Source organism: Typopeltis vanoorti, chromosome 9, assembly GCF_054136105.1.
Source record: "Typopeltis vanoorti isolate ZY-2024b chromosome 9, IOZ_Tvanoo_1.0, whole genome shotgun sequence".
In the NCBI taxonomy this organism is placed as follows: Eukaryota; Metazoa; Arthropoda; class Arachnida; order Uropygi; family Thelyphonidae; genus Typopeltis; species Typopeltis vanoorti.
In genome coordinates, this window is record NC_143557.1 from 18,447,629 (window position 1) to 18,465,153 (window position 17,525).

At 35.3% G+C, this 17,525-nt stretch overlaps 1 protein-coding gene across 3 annotated transcripts in view; it reads left to right on the plus strand.

Annotated features, from left to right (window-relative positions):
* LOC150102909 (xaa-Pro aminopeptidase 1-like) overlaps positions 1-17,525 on the plus strand; it is a 416,385-nt gene that overhangs the window by 77,823 nt on the left and 321,037 nt on the right. For all 3 annotated transcript variants that reach the window (XM_090398386.1, XM_090398385.1, XM_090398387.1), the window contains one exon: positions 6,810-6,850. In XM_090398386.1, the coding sequence (XP_090254512.1) occupies positions 6,810-6,850 (41 nt within the window). The remainder of the gene's footprint in view (positions 1-6,809; positions 6,851-17,525) is intronic.

The window sequence follows — 17,525 nt, forward strand, 5'->3', positions numbered from 1 at the left end:
AACCCTTTCACTCACACACATACACATTCAAAATCTTCTAACTTATGTAATTTAAAATACTCTAACTTATAACTGATAATTAGCTTACACAATTAACAACGCATATAAAGTATATTAATTAAAGGCAACTTTAATGAATAACTTCTGTATTTCGGCAACGTCACGTTGCCATCTTCAGGAACATAAAAATATGGTATGTGCATGCAGGCACTAACAAAAGCAAATGAGGAAGAAGGCAAAAAGCTAATATTGTTCCTAAAGTCCTGATGGTGCCCTCTGGCGGGCTAATTTGGTTGTCTTGGCCGTTGGGCTGAAGTTCTCATAATGTAAGTCTCCCAAATTTAAAACTAACCCAAATTTGGGAGCCTTACATTATGAGAACTTCAGCCCAACAGCCAAGACAACCAAATTAGCCCACCAGAGGGCACCATCAGGACTTTAGGAACAATATTAGTTTCTTGCTTTCTTCCTCATTTGCTTTTGTTAGTGCTGCGTGCACATACCATATTTTTGTTCCTGAAGATGGCAATGTGACGTTGCCGAAATATAGAAGTTATTCATTAAAGTTGCCTTTAATTAATATACTTTATATGCGTTGTTAATTCCCTAAACTAATTACCAGTTATGTATGACCAATGTATTAGCCTTGCTACTAGAACTCTAACTTATGTAATAGTTTTCCATGAAGTATTCTGTCAAATCCCTTTGCAAAGTCTAGAAGTACCATAGTGTAGTCATTTCCCTTATCTAATTCTGCTGTCAGTCTATTATAAAATGTGAGTAAATTACTAAGTCAGGATCTACCTTTTACAGATCCATGCTGTCCACCATAGAGTATTGTATTCTTCTCCACCCACTGCTAGATTTTACCTTTAACCAACTTTTCCAGAGATGTTTACTGATCTGTTATTTGCAACTTGTATCATGGTACCATCTTTATGTAATGAAACTATCTTAGATTAAGCAGCTTTGTCAGAAGCACTGCCAGTGCTCTTGCACGTTTGTGTAGCACAATGGCCGACATGCCATTCATTGCCACTGCTGTATTTACATTGATTTTTTTTTTCAATATGCCGAGCACATCCTGTTTATGTATCTCAATTCTGACATCAGTAACTGCAAATCTCCACCTGGATGATACACCTTTGCAAACTGATTATTCACCAACTCAGTGGTTTCTTTTGCTTCTGCCATTCCTGCCATCAGCTCTCTTGGATTTACTTTGGCCTGCAAGCTAATTTTCTCCCATAATCTGATTTGGTCTTTCTTACCATGCTAGTCACCCTTCCTGCTTGCACTTTGTACCTCTCATGATTAGCTGCAAGCTAATTTTCTCCCATAATCTGATTTGGTCTTTTTTACCATACTAGTCACCCTTCTTGCTTGCACTTTGTACTTCTCATGATTATGTTGATCACTGCAGCTCTTGCTTTATATTTCTACTCTCACTTGCTTTATCTTCCAGACCAGGGTATGCAATCTGATATTGCTTTTCTCAAACAATTCCTGATCACTTCCTATGCATTACTATGACATTCTTTCCTTGTAGCTTCTCAAGCCATGACACTGCTCCAGGATGCCTCCTGTCTCATAACTACCAGCTTTACAGATCAACATAATGCTTTACTTAACAGAAAATTCCACATGTTTAGCAAACTGCTAGAATATCACTGCTTTTGTAATTTCTAATTTATAGTCAATAATTTTTGAACATGCTATAAAAACAAATTATATGATAAACCATACTTGTCACATATTTTATGTAATTTCTCCATTGTATCTCCAGTATTACTCTTATTAGTTACTTTTAGCTTACATGGTGTGGGGCAAACTGACACTGATGCTAGCTTGGATTGGCATATTTGTTTAGAGTATTCACTGTCTAGATCAGTGTTTCACAAACTCATAGTACGCATACCTCTTAAAATTTTAGTAATGCTGCATTCCCTCTCTCAGAAAAAGACAATTTGGGAGAAGTTACAATATTTCATTCAGTCACAAATAATTAGAAAGGTATTTATTTTTTGATATTTGCTTATAATAAGTTACAAACTTGACTCTACAGACATTATTGAAGAAAATTTGAAGCAGTTTGAAAACAAGTATCAAACCTTGGAGTCTCAGTGGGAAATTCTGAAGATGATATTGATTGATTCAGCTAGGGAGGTATGTGGTAAAGTTGTCTGTAAATAACTTGTCTTTTAAAAAAGGTTAAAGAAGCAGTTCTGGAAAAGAAGAAAGAATACCAAAGGTTCCTAGCAAATAATAAGGTGGCAGATACCCTAAAAGAATACAGAGAAAAATGTAAGAGATCTAAGCATGTGTAAAAGTAGCTAAACAAAAGCTATGGGAAGACTGGTAAGAATAAAGAAAATAAATATCAGGAAGGTGGCAAAATGTTCTGTAGGCTATCAAAAAGCTCAGAAATAGAGGAAAGAGTACTCTAAAAAGGAATCAGATGATGAAGGTGACATGAAAACTGAAAATAAGAATATCCTAGATGCCTGGAATAATTACTTTGAAAGCCTATTAAATGAAACATGCAGTGGCAGAACCATACTAAAACATAGATTTACATAGAACATATATAGAACATACTAGAACTATTTGAATTACAATTTTTAAAAGCAAAGAGTTCAAGCCTTTCAATGCTATTGGAACATGGCTGTGTTCTGTGAGCCGAACACAGCTGTAATTGGAGGTCTGTCATTATGTGCTTAGGAACACATTTTTTTAAAACTTGCTTTAGATTTTTTTTTTTTTAGTTATTAAATAAATAATTATAGAGATTTGCACTTATTGAGATGATATAGTAACTAAAATATTGAAAGCGGGGGGGGGGGGGGGGGGGGGTTAATTGAAGTTTCAAAAAAGTGTCTTGTATCCCCTAAAGATCTTTTATGTATCCCTAAGGATGTGCGAACTATACTTCGGAAACACTGATTTAGATAGTACAGTCAGTCACGTGAACACATGCAAATGGTGATGGATTTTTGTAAATACACAGATTTAAGAAAATTAAAAAATCAAAATTAAAAATTAAACGAAATTTAAAAAATGGCAACATTAATATGAGAAATAGTATTTCAGCACATATATATTGTCTGAGAATCGAAACCTGCATGCAAAATATGGAGATACATTGGGGTTGGTTGGTAAATTGAGTGGTCATATAAAATTGGTGATTTTTGTGTTTTTCCTGTAGAAAATTAGTGTTTTATAGTAGTAGCAGTGTAGATTTTATTGTTTTATAACATATTTTTATTAGGATATTTAATAATAAGTAAGAGGGTGGTCAGAAAAAGTTCTCAGCCTAACAATGAAAAAACGAATTTATAATTTCAAAATTATTTTTATTTTTCAACATAATCTCCCTTTAAGGACAAATACATTTATTCCAGTGAGGCTGCAGTTCCATTATCCAGTTCCTGTAGTGGTTCTCAGTCCCTCTAGCATTAAAACTGACTCCTCCAGGATGAAATACTCCAATAAATTGTTCAGTGAACAATTCCACTATGTCCTCCGCATCAGTCACTCTATTCCCATTTTTATCGCACAATATCATTCTTCCGCAGTAATTTCTCCTCCTACTGGCCACATATCTAAAATATTCCCTAGGATTTTCTTTGAAGCGTAGTGGCCAATCTCCTCTCATATTCCAGTTTCGTCTTCCTTACCATACTAGTCACTCTTCTGGCCTATGTCTTGTACTCTTCATGCATCTTTTCTTCACCTGTCTCCTTATATCTCTTCCATAGCCTCTTTTTCACATGCAATTCCTGTTTAATATTGTTTGTCATCCACTTTACTCCAAATTGTGTCCCTCTTGTTCAGTCATGGTATACAACTCTATTGCTGCTAACAAATATTCTTTCATACTTTCCCACGCACTAATGATATCCCAGTGTTCCAATTCCTCCCTCCATGAAACTTCCCCAAGTTGACGTCTTAGACTATTATAGAATAACTTGCCTTATAATTCCACATACGTTCCCATCTCTTTGATACTCCTGCATGTCTATTCATTTTCCAAGTCAAAACCATATGGTCACTCTCTCCAACTGGTGGGAGAGATGTCATCTCAGTTATTATCAACTCTTCTGATGTTATAACCAAATACAAAACCCTTGAACCTCTTGTTCCCTCTATTACAAGTTGCCTAAGACATTTGTCCCTCAAGAATTCTAGAAATTCCATTCCCTTATTGCTACATGCATCTTCCTCTCCCCAATTTATACTACTGTAGTTAAAATCTCCCATAACAATCATTCTTCTTGCACTTATCAAACTTAGCTGTCTATACATCTCCTGGTCCCCATCCTCTGTGCTCCTGGGTCTGTAGCAACACCCCACTAAATATCCTGTCTTGCCTACCTCTACCTCACACCATACGCTCTCAAAATCATTTGTCTCACTTCCTTCCAAATTCTCCACTCTTAGAGGACATAGGTCATCACTTATCATAAGTAGTACTCCACCTTCACGCTTTCCCTTCCTATCCTGTTGAAAAATGCTGTACCCAGCGACTTCAATTCCTGTTATTGTGTCCTCTTCTGTCAACCACGTCTCAGTGATCCCAATAATTTTTGGCCAGGCTGATGCTATCTGCACCACCAATTCTTTTCCCTTATTCCGGATACTCCGCATCAGTATAAAGCATATAAATGCCGTTGTTTCTATACCCAGCATTATCCCCCTCTAGACTACACTGGGCTCAGTGTTAGCTGATGTCATCCCCCATCTGCCAAGTACCCATTCCCACAAGAGGCCACCCTTACTACCATCCTCCCTGGGACACATTGACTTGTTCAGAACAGCAATCTCTCCAGATGCCTACGTCCTTCCTCATTCAAATGTTACTGCTCTTCTGCTCAGCTCATCATTATCATTCCTAGGCAACACACACACTATCTTGTGTCTTCTTTTGTACCACCTCAAGCAAGAATCTCATATCTCTCGCTGCCCTATTTACACCAACACTCAAGTCATTTGTTCCCACCATCACAATCATCTCATCCTCCCTTTCACCTATCTTAAGTGCCAAAGTCACACTTTCTATCGTTCCTCCTGGCAAATACTCCTCACGCATCCTATCTTGAACACCATGGATCATCGAGTCCCCCATACATTATATCTCTTACCAATCCTTCTCTCCTATTGTTTCCATTTTCTCCTCTTCTTTCATTCCCAGACCCCTCTCATTCCCCTTTCTCCTATGGTTTCCATTTTCTCCTCTTCTAGCACTCCCATACCTCTCTCTCATTCTGTCTCTCCTGCTGTTTCCATTCTCTCCTCTTCTAGCACTCCCATACCTCTCTCTCATTCCATCTTTCCTACTCTTTCCATTCTCTCCTCTTCTAGCACTCCCATACCTCTCTCTCATTCCGTCTCTCCTACTGTTTCCATTCTCTCCTCTTCTAGCATTCCCATACATCTCTCTCATTCCATCTCTCCTACTGTTTCCATTCTCTCCTCTTCTAGCATTCCCATACCTCTCTCTCCAACTGTTTCCATTCTCTCCTCTTCTAGCACTCCCATACCTCTCTTTCCTACTGTTTCCATTCTCTCCTCTTTCTAGTACTTCCATACCTCTCTCTCATTCCCTCTCTCCTACTGTTTCCATTCTCTCCTCTCCCATCATTCCCAAAACTCTCTCTCTCTCTCCCCTACTCTGATTTGTCTTGCATTTATCTCTTCCATTCTCCTAATCTCATCTTTCATACCTCTCCCAAGACATTCCACCTCCTCTTTCAGCTCCTCTAATCTCCCTCTGCAGGTCAGTTAGTTATCTATGCAATGTTGAGATATCTATGCAATAGATATCTCAACAACGTCGGTTATTGAGATATCTATTGCATTTATTTCCTCCCACTGCCTGCACTTTACGCACCCCCCATCTCTCGCAAGCCAGATATCCAATTCCCGAGATGCATACATGCTGCAAGTACTGCATGCCACAAACTCCCTTATTATATTGCTTATAATAGAGTTCTTAAATGGCGGAGTACTTGGCGACACACCATTTACGACTGCAGCTGAATCCGCCATCATTTGTTACTGCCGAGGGACTACTAGCATAATCATTAATTATTCAAAATAGTGTCGCTAATTAGTGTCAAAAATAAGCACTAAATAAGTATTAGGTAGGGAGTATAAATAAATAAAAGTACAAGCAAAATGAAACATTAAGTACACTAAATAAAATGAAATAAAACTAAATACAGTAATAAAAACTTAGCTTTGTCTTGCCTTCCACTGTTATGCATCCAACCCCATCTTCTCGCTATGCAAATCATCATGCAAAAACTGTAATTGCCCAAGATTCCCCCCCCCCTTTTTTTTTTTTTAATGCAGTATACGTCCTGGTACATCAATTGGAGTTCCATCAAGTAATTAGTGATGCTGTATCATGGTTGGGAGCATTTCCTTTGTGTGAGAACCATTTAAAGAACCATAGAAGTCAATAAATAATTAGAAGAACAGTAAAACAACATTGAATTTTTGAAAAATATGATTTATTATATTAGGTTTTTTTTTTTTTTTTTACTAGAATCGCCCGTATGAAGCATCTTCTTCTGTGTTTTCTTAAAGTTTTTGTTTAAAAGTTATTTTTTTATTGAATAAAAAATATTCTGTTTAGTTCATGCTGTAGGTACTCGCCAGCTGGCAAAATATACTTACTATTTGCAAGTGGGCAAACCTATTTGTTGATCCCTATATATATATATATATATATATATATGATGATGATATATACATATATTATATATTGCAATTCATAATTCTTGACTTCTTAAATATATTCATAGGTTTTCCTGGAACTCCAACTCAAGGAGAATGGTTATCAAAGGTATGGTGTCAAATTCTAAATTGGCTGAAACTATGTATGCCTTTATAATGGTAGAACAGATTATATTGTGATTATGTTATACCAATCTTTTCAATGAACAACAGATATTCTGCTTGTAGGGACTATCACTTAGCCTACCTTCTTCTTTTTTTTTTTTTTTTTTTTTTTTTTTTTTTTTGTTAATCGCAAACTACAATGAAAAGTCAGCTACTGAAACAAGTTTAAGATTGATACCATCAACATCATAAGAAGTATCAATGAAAAGGAGTGGATCTAGTAATTATATTTATAACTTAGTGATATAATTGAGACTAAGAAAAGGAAACAGGTGAGATGTATATGACTAATAAGATAAACTTTACGAATGGCAATGAATTTCAAATAGCGTGATGTAGGCAAATGGACAATGGAACAATAAGACTAATTTATGCATATGATCCTACTGAGGACTCTAACATAGAAGTACTTAAATTTTTTATGAGCAAAACTCTGTACTGATAATGCTATGTCTTGAGAACTTTTATGTGTTCGTCAGATATAAAAATATAATAGAATGCTAAGTTAGTTCTTTTGGAGACCTAAACACAGAGATCTTAGATATATAAAATGTTTTGTCAAATTGAAAAGGAATAGTACTAATAATAATGGGACATATATTAGATTTCCGATCAGGACATACCAAGTTTATTACTACCACCATATTCTGATATACAAGAAGATTTTTCATTTGAAAGAGTAAGAAATAAATGTGAATCATAATGAAAATAAAAGTGTTTGAAAGCTTTGGAAAGAAAATTTCATCATGCATAACTTTCAAATGTAAACACAAACAGGTATTATTGAATGGAAGAAAAAAAAAAAAAAAAACAGGTGAAAGAATTTAAAAACAAGAACCAAACCTTAGAGAATGACATTTGACATAGAGAATGATTTCTCCACAAGCTTCTCAAGATGCATTTAAATGCATCTTGAGAAGCTTGTGGAGAACTTATATGGAAAAAAAAAAAACAAAAAAACATGAACTTATGATTTATTTAAGAAGTTAAAAAAAAAAAAGTTAATCCATGAAGTGAACAAATCATTAAAAAAAAAGTTATCAGCTAATAATAACAGTATGCTCTGAGAAAAATTGAAGAAAAATGTAGGAAATCTAAGTTACCTGTAAAAGTAACTGAACAACATGGAAAGATTTTGGAAGAATATAGAAGGTAAATATTAGGAATTATAGAATAACATGTATGCCACAATAAAAATAAATTTATTATGTAAATACTTCTATCGAAAACCAACTTTTTGAGGTTGTTATATCCACAATACATTCAGCTCACCATCCATCTTAAAAATATGGCATCATAAAATGGGGATTTTGACCCTTAAGTGATCCCACTTAAGGGACAAAGCCAAATAACTGATGAATGCTGATCACCATGTAGCACTAAAGGAAAGGATTCTGATAATTCATGGAGATTCGACACACAAGCGATGTGATCACTACGGTAAGTTGAAGATTCATGTTTGTGTTTTGATTAACCAACTGGCATTTTTTAAATGTTGTAGAGACAGCAATATCAATCCAAAATGCATCAAACTGAAAAGAAAATTTATCTCGACGAAAGCACTATGAATATACCACTGCATGGAGAAAGTGTTGCTTAGAGAATAGATCCAGGCTACTCGAAATAACTTTGCTTATGCTGAAAACCAGGTCATGAATTTAGAATTGGAAATTTCAAATTGTTTGAACCCATATATTTGGGATATCCTGAGATAATTACAGACAACTCAGCGAATCATATCCGGGAAACAAAGAAGGCAAAACTCATATCCAAATTTTTTCGACTTCAAGATCAACAACATTCAGAAAACCAATGGACATATTGAATTCCTATGCAGTGAACAATAGCAGCCAACCACAAGCCAGTGATAACAACAACCAACCAGAAGCAAGGGTCAACAAGAGCCACTGCTGCCTTCAGCGAGCAGCCACGTAGTCTACCAATCGAACCACATCCTGAATAGTGATGAGCTCGCAGTAATCAGCGAAGGTTTTAAACAGAACGATTAACAAACTTGATTTTCTCTACCATGTAGAAAGAAGCTTAAGATTTATCCCTACCACCATAGCAGATAAAGTATGTTTGGAAACCTCTAACATTTTAAATTTAAATGATACTAAAACAATAACCAGCAACCTAACAAAATCGTAATTGATAGCGGTAAAATCACTAAAATTAAATCCAGACATCGTAATTACTAGAGCCGATAAAAGAAGTTCCACAGTTATTCTAAATCAAATTACTTATTTGGTAAAAATGAATCTAATAATCTCGGACAACAGCACATATCAGCTAGTGAACTATGACCCTACCAATCGAATAAAAAAGAAAACGGAGGAACTACTTAAATCAGTCACCACATGACCTGAAGATACCGTTAAAAAATTAATTCCACACTATGCTTGTTCCCCGAGAATTTACGATCTACTGAAGATTCACAAACAAAACACACCACTCTGGCCGATAGTCGAAGGTATAGACAGCCCCAATTATCACCTAGGCAAGAAACTAGCGTCGCCACTCAAGGAATTGGTAGGTCATTTCCCCCTCCTATATTAAAAACACACAGCACTTTGTAAACAAAATTAAAGACATCACACTGGAAAAAGATGATTTATTAGTCAGTTTTGACTAATAAATTAGTCACATCACAATCAGTTCACAAATGTCCCAATCAATGACACAATCCTTCTATTACAGGACAAATTTCTCCCGATATCACAGCGCTCTTTGCACATGTACTTTGTTCTGGCTATTTTGTGTTGCAAAACACTTTCTACCTACAAAAAGAAGGCACAGCCATGGGCTCACCATTATCCCCCCTGTTGCTAACTTTTACGTGGAACATTTTGAGCAATGTGCTGTAGATTCCTCTCCTTTAAAACCCAAAGTCTGACTTGGATACATTGATGATGCTTTTGCTATCTGGCCCCATGGCGGCCAGGCACTAGACACTTTCCTCAGCCACCTAAACAAACAGCGCAAATGAACACAATTCACAATCGAGATTGAAAAGCAGAACACACTTCCATTTCTAGATACACTTGTCATACGTCTTCCTTCTGGCAGTCTTTCCTTCACTGTTTACCGTAAACTGACACATACTGGCCCATATAACATACAACACAAAAACTAGGGGTGATTAATACACTTAAAAACAGGACTTTGAAGATTTGCTCTAATGAACAAGCACACTTAAAGATGAATTAAAAGTTATCAGCAATACCTTATTAAAAAATGGTTACAGCCAAAATACTATCAACAAAATTCTGTACAAGACCTCACCTAAAAACAGAAATAAACTGTAAGACTACAATAAAACTGTAACCAATTCCATATATTAAAGGGATATCAGACAAAATAAACAGAATACTGCAAAAATACAACCTTAAAGCCACCATGAAACCTCCTGCAAAATTCAAGAACTTACTCAACCAAGGATTCACTGGCCTAACCTGGAGTATACCGTATTCATTGCACCTGTAATTTGCCCTATATATGGGAAACAGGACCACAATTCCTATCAGAAAAAAAGGAACATAAACGACACATTAAATATAATAACTATGGTCAAGCTGGTCTTTCTGATCATGCCCTGAACACTTTACATAGAATTGACTGCACTTGTTGTTTACATCACACCAAAACATGATATGAACATAAATTTAAGGAGGCCTGTGAGATTCTTATCAATCACCCTTATCTTAACAATAATGATGGTCTAAAAATCCCAAGCATATGTAAGGCACATATTCTACCCACTTAACCTTTCTCCCTAAGAGTTAATTTTAAGTAGAACCATAGGTAATCTAGGATCCTAAATCTAATATAACAATTGTCATGTTAAATTAAGACATCATTTTCACTGTAACAAACTATCTGAAAGAATGTTTTTCTGATGTTGTCTTAAATAGAATATAGCTTTGAAGTAGTTAATTTATTTCATCTACACATCGCCTTTCAGGAGTGCAGAGAACCGACTGGATCTTCTGACCTAATGTCCAATCCTCACCTTCCCATGGTGTGTCCCATTAGTAGGTATCTACTGGGTACTGAACAAACATGGATGGGCTGGCAATTTGGGACTAAGCCAACCAAATTGTCCTTTTTATTGGCTTAAATCACAAATGCATATAATGGTTAAACAGGATGAGATTTCATGCTGGCTGGGACGTTGCCTGATTAAACAAGGCCCACGCTGTTTCTGTCAGGGAACCAGGGTGAACAGTGAAAAGTCAGCTACTGGAACAAGTTCCAACTTAACATCTAGAAAAAGTTGAATGAACCTATCATCAGAAGAAATGGAGATAGGAACCATCAGTATAAGGAGTATTAATGGAAAGGGAATTGAACTTGCAGGAGATATTACTAAATAATTAGTATAGTGCTATTTTCATGGAATAATGATCAAGGAAAGGAAGGGTTACGATAGCATTCAACACTGAACATGAAGATAAGCTTCTTGATTGGAAAGTAATTTCAAATAGTTATGTGCCCACATTACTGCACTTCTTTCTTAGAAGGTTCTGAAGAAGAAGTAGAGTAACTTTTTGATTCATTAGAACAGACAGCTGACATAAAGAAAATGGGAAAAGTGGTCCTTGATGAAGACCTCAAAACAGCAGAGCAGGAAATGAATCTCACTAGGCAAATAAGAACATTTTGGGAAAATGTGGAGAAAAGGGCAAAGTTAATGATAATGTCAAGTATTTGTTGTACTTCTGCTCAGGACATGAACTAGTCATTACTAACACCATGTTTCAACATAAAGATGTACACAAATTCACTTGGAGAGAAGACACAAGAAATGAGAAAAGCCTCATTGGTTACATCATTGTTGATAGTGATATCATAAGGCTGGTTCAGGAAACGAGTGTACAGAGGATTCGAAATTGGAAGTGACCATTACTTAATTCTAAGCAGGATAACAATGGATATCACATTGAAAAGAGTATGTATGTAAGAAAGTTTTAAAAAAAGGATTAAAGTTGAGCATCTTTAACAGGTAAATTGTAGACTCAACTATACAAACATTATTGAAATAAAAAATGAAACAAATTGAAAACAAGAACCAAACCTTGGAGTCTCAGTGGTAAACATTGAAGTAGACATTGATTGATTCAGCTAGGGAATTATGCGGTGAAGTTGTCTACAAGGATAGAAAAATAAGAACAGCATGGTGGACACAAGAAGCTGTCCTGGAAAAGAAGAAAGCATACCAAAAGTTACTAGCAAATAAGTCAGCAGATGCCCTAAAAGAATACAGAAAAATGTGAGCTAAGCTGTGTGTAACAATAGCTAAACTAAAGGGAAGACTTTGATAAGAATATGAAAAATAAATATCAGGAAGGTGGCAGAATGTTCTGGAGGCTACTGGAAAAAAAAGTGGAGAAAAGATCACTTTAAAAGGAATCAAAGATGATAAAGGTGACATGAAAACTGGAGATAGGATATCATTGATGTCTTGAGTAATTACTTTGAAAGACTGTTAAATGAACCAAGCAGTAACAGAACCATACTAGAAAATTTTCAAGAGGAATGTAAAGAGAAGTACGTATCAATACTTGAGAGAAGTACATATTGAGTTATGAAAAGCCTTCAAAAACTCGAAATGTGAAAGGCAGCTGGAGTAGATGATATTCAACTAGAAATGCCTAAGTGTGGAGGTGAAAAAGTTTTGCAGTGGCTAAGCTTCATAAATCAGAGGGCCTGGACAGAAATTTAGATTCCCAATTATGGAAGTGGATGTTGCATGATTTACAATTCTAATTTATTGCATAGAAAATAATTATTACCAAATATGAATTAGCATAATCTAAATCTATGTAATTGGTAGATTATATAACCATATAAACACATAAAAATGTAATATAAATTATAAAACTGTTATTTGAAAACATTCACAAAATTAGAATAATTTTTAACGGGGTTCAAAATATTAGAATAATGCGATAATAAATGCACAAAAATTATGCTGACTTACAACTTAAATAAAGACAAAGTATTGCCTAATATAATGTCCCATTGACACCATATTGCTGTATATTCAAATATATATGATATATTTGAATAGCTTTTCTCTTAGCAACTTGTCATATGCATTTTCTAGATCTACAAAATTTAAATACAGATCTTTGTTATATTCCCACGATTTCTCAACTATTTGGTGTAAAGTGAAAATCTGATCCTGACAGCCTCTATTTGGTCTGAATCCGGCTTGTTCTTCATCAAGCTTTTCTTCCACAATCCTTATCAACTGTTTCTCAAGTATATTTGTGTAAATATTACCAGTATTTCTCTACTGAGCAACACTCAGTAGAGAAATACCTCTGTAATTCTCACATTCAGTTTTATTTCCCTTTTTATATATGGGTACTATGTGATGGCGAATTTGTCCCTCTGTCCGGGCCTTTGCACAGAGGAATTTATCTACTGAATGTTCCAGGTAAGATTTATGCAATCATGCTTTGAAAAGAGATTGAAAAAGATTGAGGAAGAGAAACTTGGAGAAGAACAACAAGCTGTGTTCAGGCAAAATAGAGGTTGTCAAGATCAGATTTTCACTCTAAACACATAGTTGAGAAATCATGGAAATATGACAAGGATCTGTACTTAAGTTTTGTAGATCTGGAAAAGGCATATGACAAGGTGCCCAGAGAAAAGCTATTCAAAATGCTACAATAAAATAGGGTTAATGTAACATTATACAGAGCAATACATAGTCTAAGTTGTCAGTTAGCAGTGAGAATGAAGGAAATACAGGAAGATGGTTTGATGTAGACTCAGGGTTAAGACAAAGATGCACATTATCTCCACTGTTATTCATCATCTATATGGATCACATTTTGAAAGAAAGTGGCATTAGGCTATATATTAAAATTGGAAGATGTCAAATTTAACTCTTTGCTTTATGCAGATGATGTTGTACTCCTAAACACATTAATACAAGTCTCCAGGATACTCTAACTAAATTGAATGACATCAGTAACAAATTTGGCATGAAAATCACCAATAAAAAGACCAAAACTACGAAAATAGGCTGGAACAAAGAAAACTCCAGCTGCATTCTGAATGGAGATCCTATAGCACAAGTAAAATATTTCAGTTATTTAGTCAACATTTTTAGTGAAGATAGCAGGTTAAATCTAGATATAGACAACATAATAAGCAAAGTTGGTATTGTCAGTAGCCAGTTAAATACATTAATATGAAATAAGAGAGAAATTAGCCAAAACACCAAACTAGCAGTATACAAGACAGTGTTCCAACCAGTTTTAACTTATGTATTGGGTTAGAAAAATAGCATGCAAGTTAATATGAGGGTTCTGAGAAAAATTAGGGGAGTGAACAGATGGCATCAGTGGCAGAATCATATTAAAAATGAAAATATTAGAAAGGAACTTGACATTGTTAGTATTCAAGAAGGTGTAACCAGTGCTAATCTAAGGTGGTATGGCCACTTAAATAGAATGGGTGAGGAAAGGTTAGCAAAATAGGTGTTTGATGCCATGATGGCAGTAAATAGACCCAGAGGAAGACCAAGGTCTTGACGGATTGAATCAGTCAGAAGTGCAAAATATTAGATAAAACAATATTGGACTGCTGAGAAGTAATAGACTAGTCTGGGGGAAAATTGTGGATAGGAAGTCAATAATGTAAGCTTAAATCACATAGTGCCTTCATAATAGCTTGAATACCACTTGATGGTACATATCAGGAAATTAATGACGATGATGATGGTGAAAATCCCTAGTATTCAGAACACATAAGATTTGTTCTTCTCAAGAAGCTCTGAAACAAGAATTGAAAATTGGCAAAGAAACAGCTTTATTAAATGGATATAATCTAATAATAATCCAAAAAATAATCAACCACTATCCTGTAAAGCAACCAAGTCAAGAAGAAGCCCACAGGACTCCTATACCATATATTAAAGGTATTTCTGAACATGTGGCAAAATTAGGGAAAAATATCAACTCATTGTTACCTATAATATCAGGAAATCAAACATCAGTAGGGTGGGAAAATATTCTGCAGGCTGTTGAAAAACTCAGTAATGGAGGAAAGAGTGCTGTAAAAGGAATGAAAGATGATGAAGGTGACATAAAAACTGGAAAAAAAGATATTCTTGAAGTACGGAGCAATTGCTTCGAAAAATTGCTAAATGAAACAAGTAGTGACAGCTGAGTGTTTTTTTTTTTGATTGCTTGCAATAGGAAAAGCCATCAAAGCCTGGAATGTGGAAAGGGAGCAGGAGTAGATGATATTTGACCAGAAATGCTCAAGTATTATTATTATTACATAACACCTCAAGGGAGTCCAAATACTCATTGAGAGAGGGCATCTACTCTACAACTCTCCGTCTCCACCACTCCGCCATCTACTGCCGACCACCACTAGTATTTTCACAGACAATCACAAACATCCATGCCCACGGAGGGATTCGAACCCGCAGCCCTTTGGCTGGAGAGTGGATATGCTTACCACTCAGCCAACCAGGCAGGTTATGGAGATATAAAAGTCTTGCAGTGGCTGCACTGCACTGCATAGTTCAGAAGGCTTGAACAGAGGGATGAATTCCAGATGATTGGAGTAAAGCTTTCGTAGTACCCCATATACAAGAAAAGGGAAATAAAACAATGTGAGAATTACAGAAAGTATTTCTCTACTGATTTATGCAAGTATACTTGAGAAACTGTTGAGAAGGATTGTGAAAGGGAAGCTTGGTGAGGAACAAGCTGGATTCAGGCCAAATGGAGGCTGTCAGGATCAGATTTTCACTTTACACCAAATAGTTGAGAAATCGTGGGAAAATATAACAAAGATCTGTATATAAGTTTTGTAGCTCTAGGAAAAGCATATGACAAGCTTTTCTTCAAAGAGAATAGCTTTTCCCTTTAGCGAATAGCTCAAAGAGAATAGCTTTGCTAGGAGAAAAGCTTTTGAAAATGCTATATTATATGGTGTCAATGGGGCATTATCTCAAGCAATACTTAGCATTTATTTGAGTTGTAAGTCAGTAGTTAGAATTGAAGGAAGTACAGGAAGATGGTTTAATGTTAATTTTGGTGTCAGACAAGGATGTACATTGCCCTCTCTGTTATTCATTATCTGTGTGGATCACATTATGAAGGAAAGTAGTATTAAACCTGATATCAAAATTGAAAATGTTAATCTCAGCTCTTTCCTTTATGCAGATGATGCTATGCTATTAAAGGAAGAACTGTTGGTAAAGCGAAATGTTAATGGTGCAATTGTGAATTTTCCATAATAAATGGAGGTGTTTATGACCTTAAAAAGCATACGCTAAGTAATAAGCATAAAAAAGGGAAAGTATTAGCAAGTAATCGAACTTTAAATTCATTTTTTATTTCCTCAATGTCGTCATTAGTTTTGACTGAAGAACAAAAGACTGTTGCTGCTTAAGCTACGTTTGCCTATCACACAGTGAAACATGCACATAGCTATCGATCATCGGATTGCATGAGTTCATTATTCAAAACATTATTTACTGATTCAAAAATCACTTCTCAGTTGACATACGCGTGAACAAAAATATCTAAAATAATAAATGTTTTAGCAAAACACTGTGTATCTACAGTTGTCGAGAATTTAGGAGAATATCAACCCTTTTCAATTGCAACAGATTCATCAAATAAAGGAAACATTAAAATGTTTCCTTTAATGTGTAGATATTTTTCTAAATCTAGTGGAGGAGTTCATACAAAACTTTTGAGTTTCTTGAACAGCCAGGGAGAAACTTCAAATGATATTTCACTTTACTTCAAAAGTTGAAGGAGCTGAATTTAAATCCTGAGAACATTGTTAGTTTTTATGGTGATAATGCTAATATAAATTTTGGTATTAATCAGAGTATTTACAGAATTAAAGAAATTTAATAGATATGAGGTGTCTTTGCCATGTCTTACACAATGCAACAAGAAAAGCTACAAGCTGTTTAGAAGTTGATATAGAATGTGTAATTTTAAAAACATATAATGAATTTAATTCAAAGGTTCATCATCATCAAATTCCTGACATGTACCCTCAATGGGTGTACAGGATATGACAGTACCACAAGAAAAACTTACATCATTACTAACTTCCTATCTACAATTTTTCTCCAAATCAGTCTGTTACTTGTCAAGACTCCAACATTATCAGATCTTATATTTCTATCGTCTAAGGCACTTTGTACCGTATCAATCCACCTATATCTTGGTCTTTCTCTGGGTTGTTTTCCTGCCAACCTCAGTGAAAACTTGTTTTGCTATTCTTTCCTTGCCCATTCTGTTTAAGTGATCATACCACCTGAGATTAGCTCTGCTAATGCATTCCTGAATGCTGACAATATCAAGTTCTTTCCTAATATCCTCGTTTTTAATATAATATTGCCATTGATGCCATCTGTTCATGCCTCTAATCTTTCTCAGGAGTCTCATATCTGCGATCTCTAGTCTTTGGTCAAGTGTTTTACTTCTGACCCAGCTCTCAGATATATAAGATAAAACTGGTTTGAACATTGTCTTATATACAGATAATTTAGTGTTCTGACTAATTTCTCTTTTATTACATACGAATTTATTCAATTGACTTCCTACCATACCAGCTTTATTGAT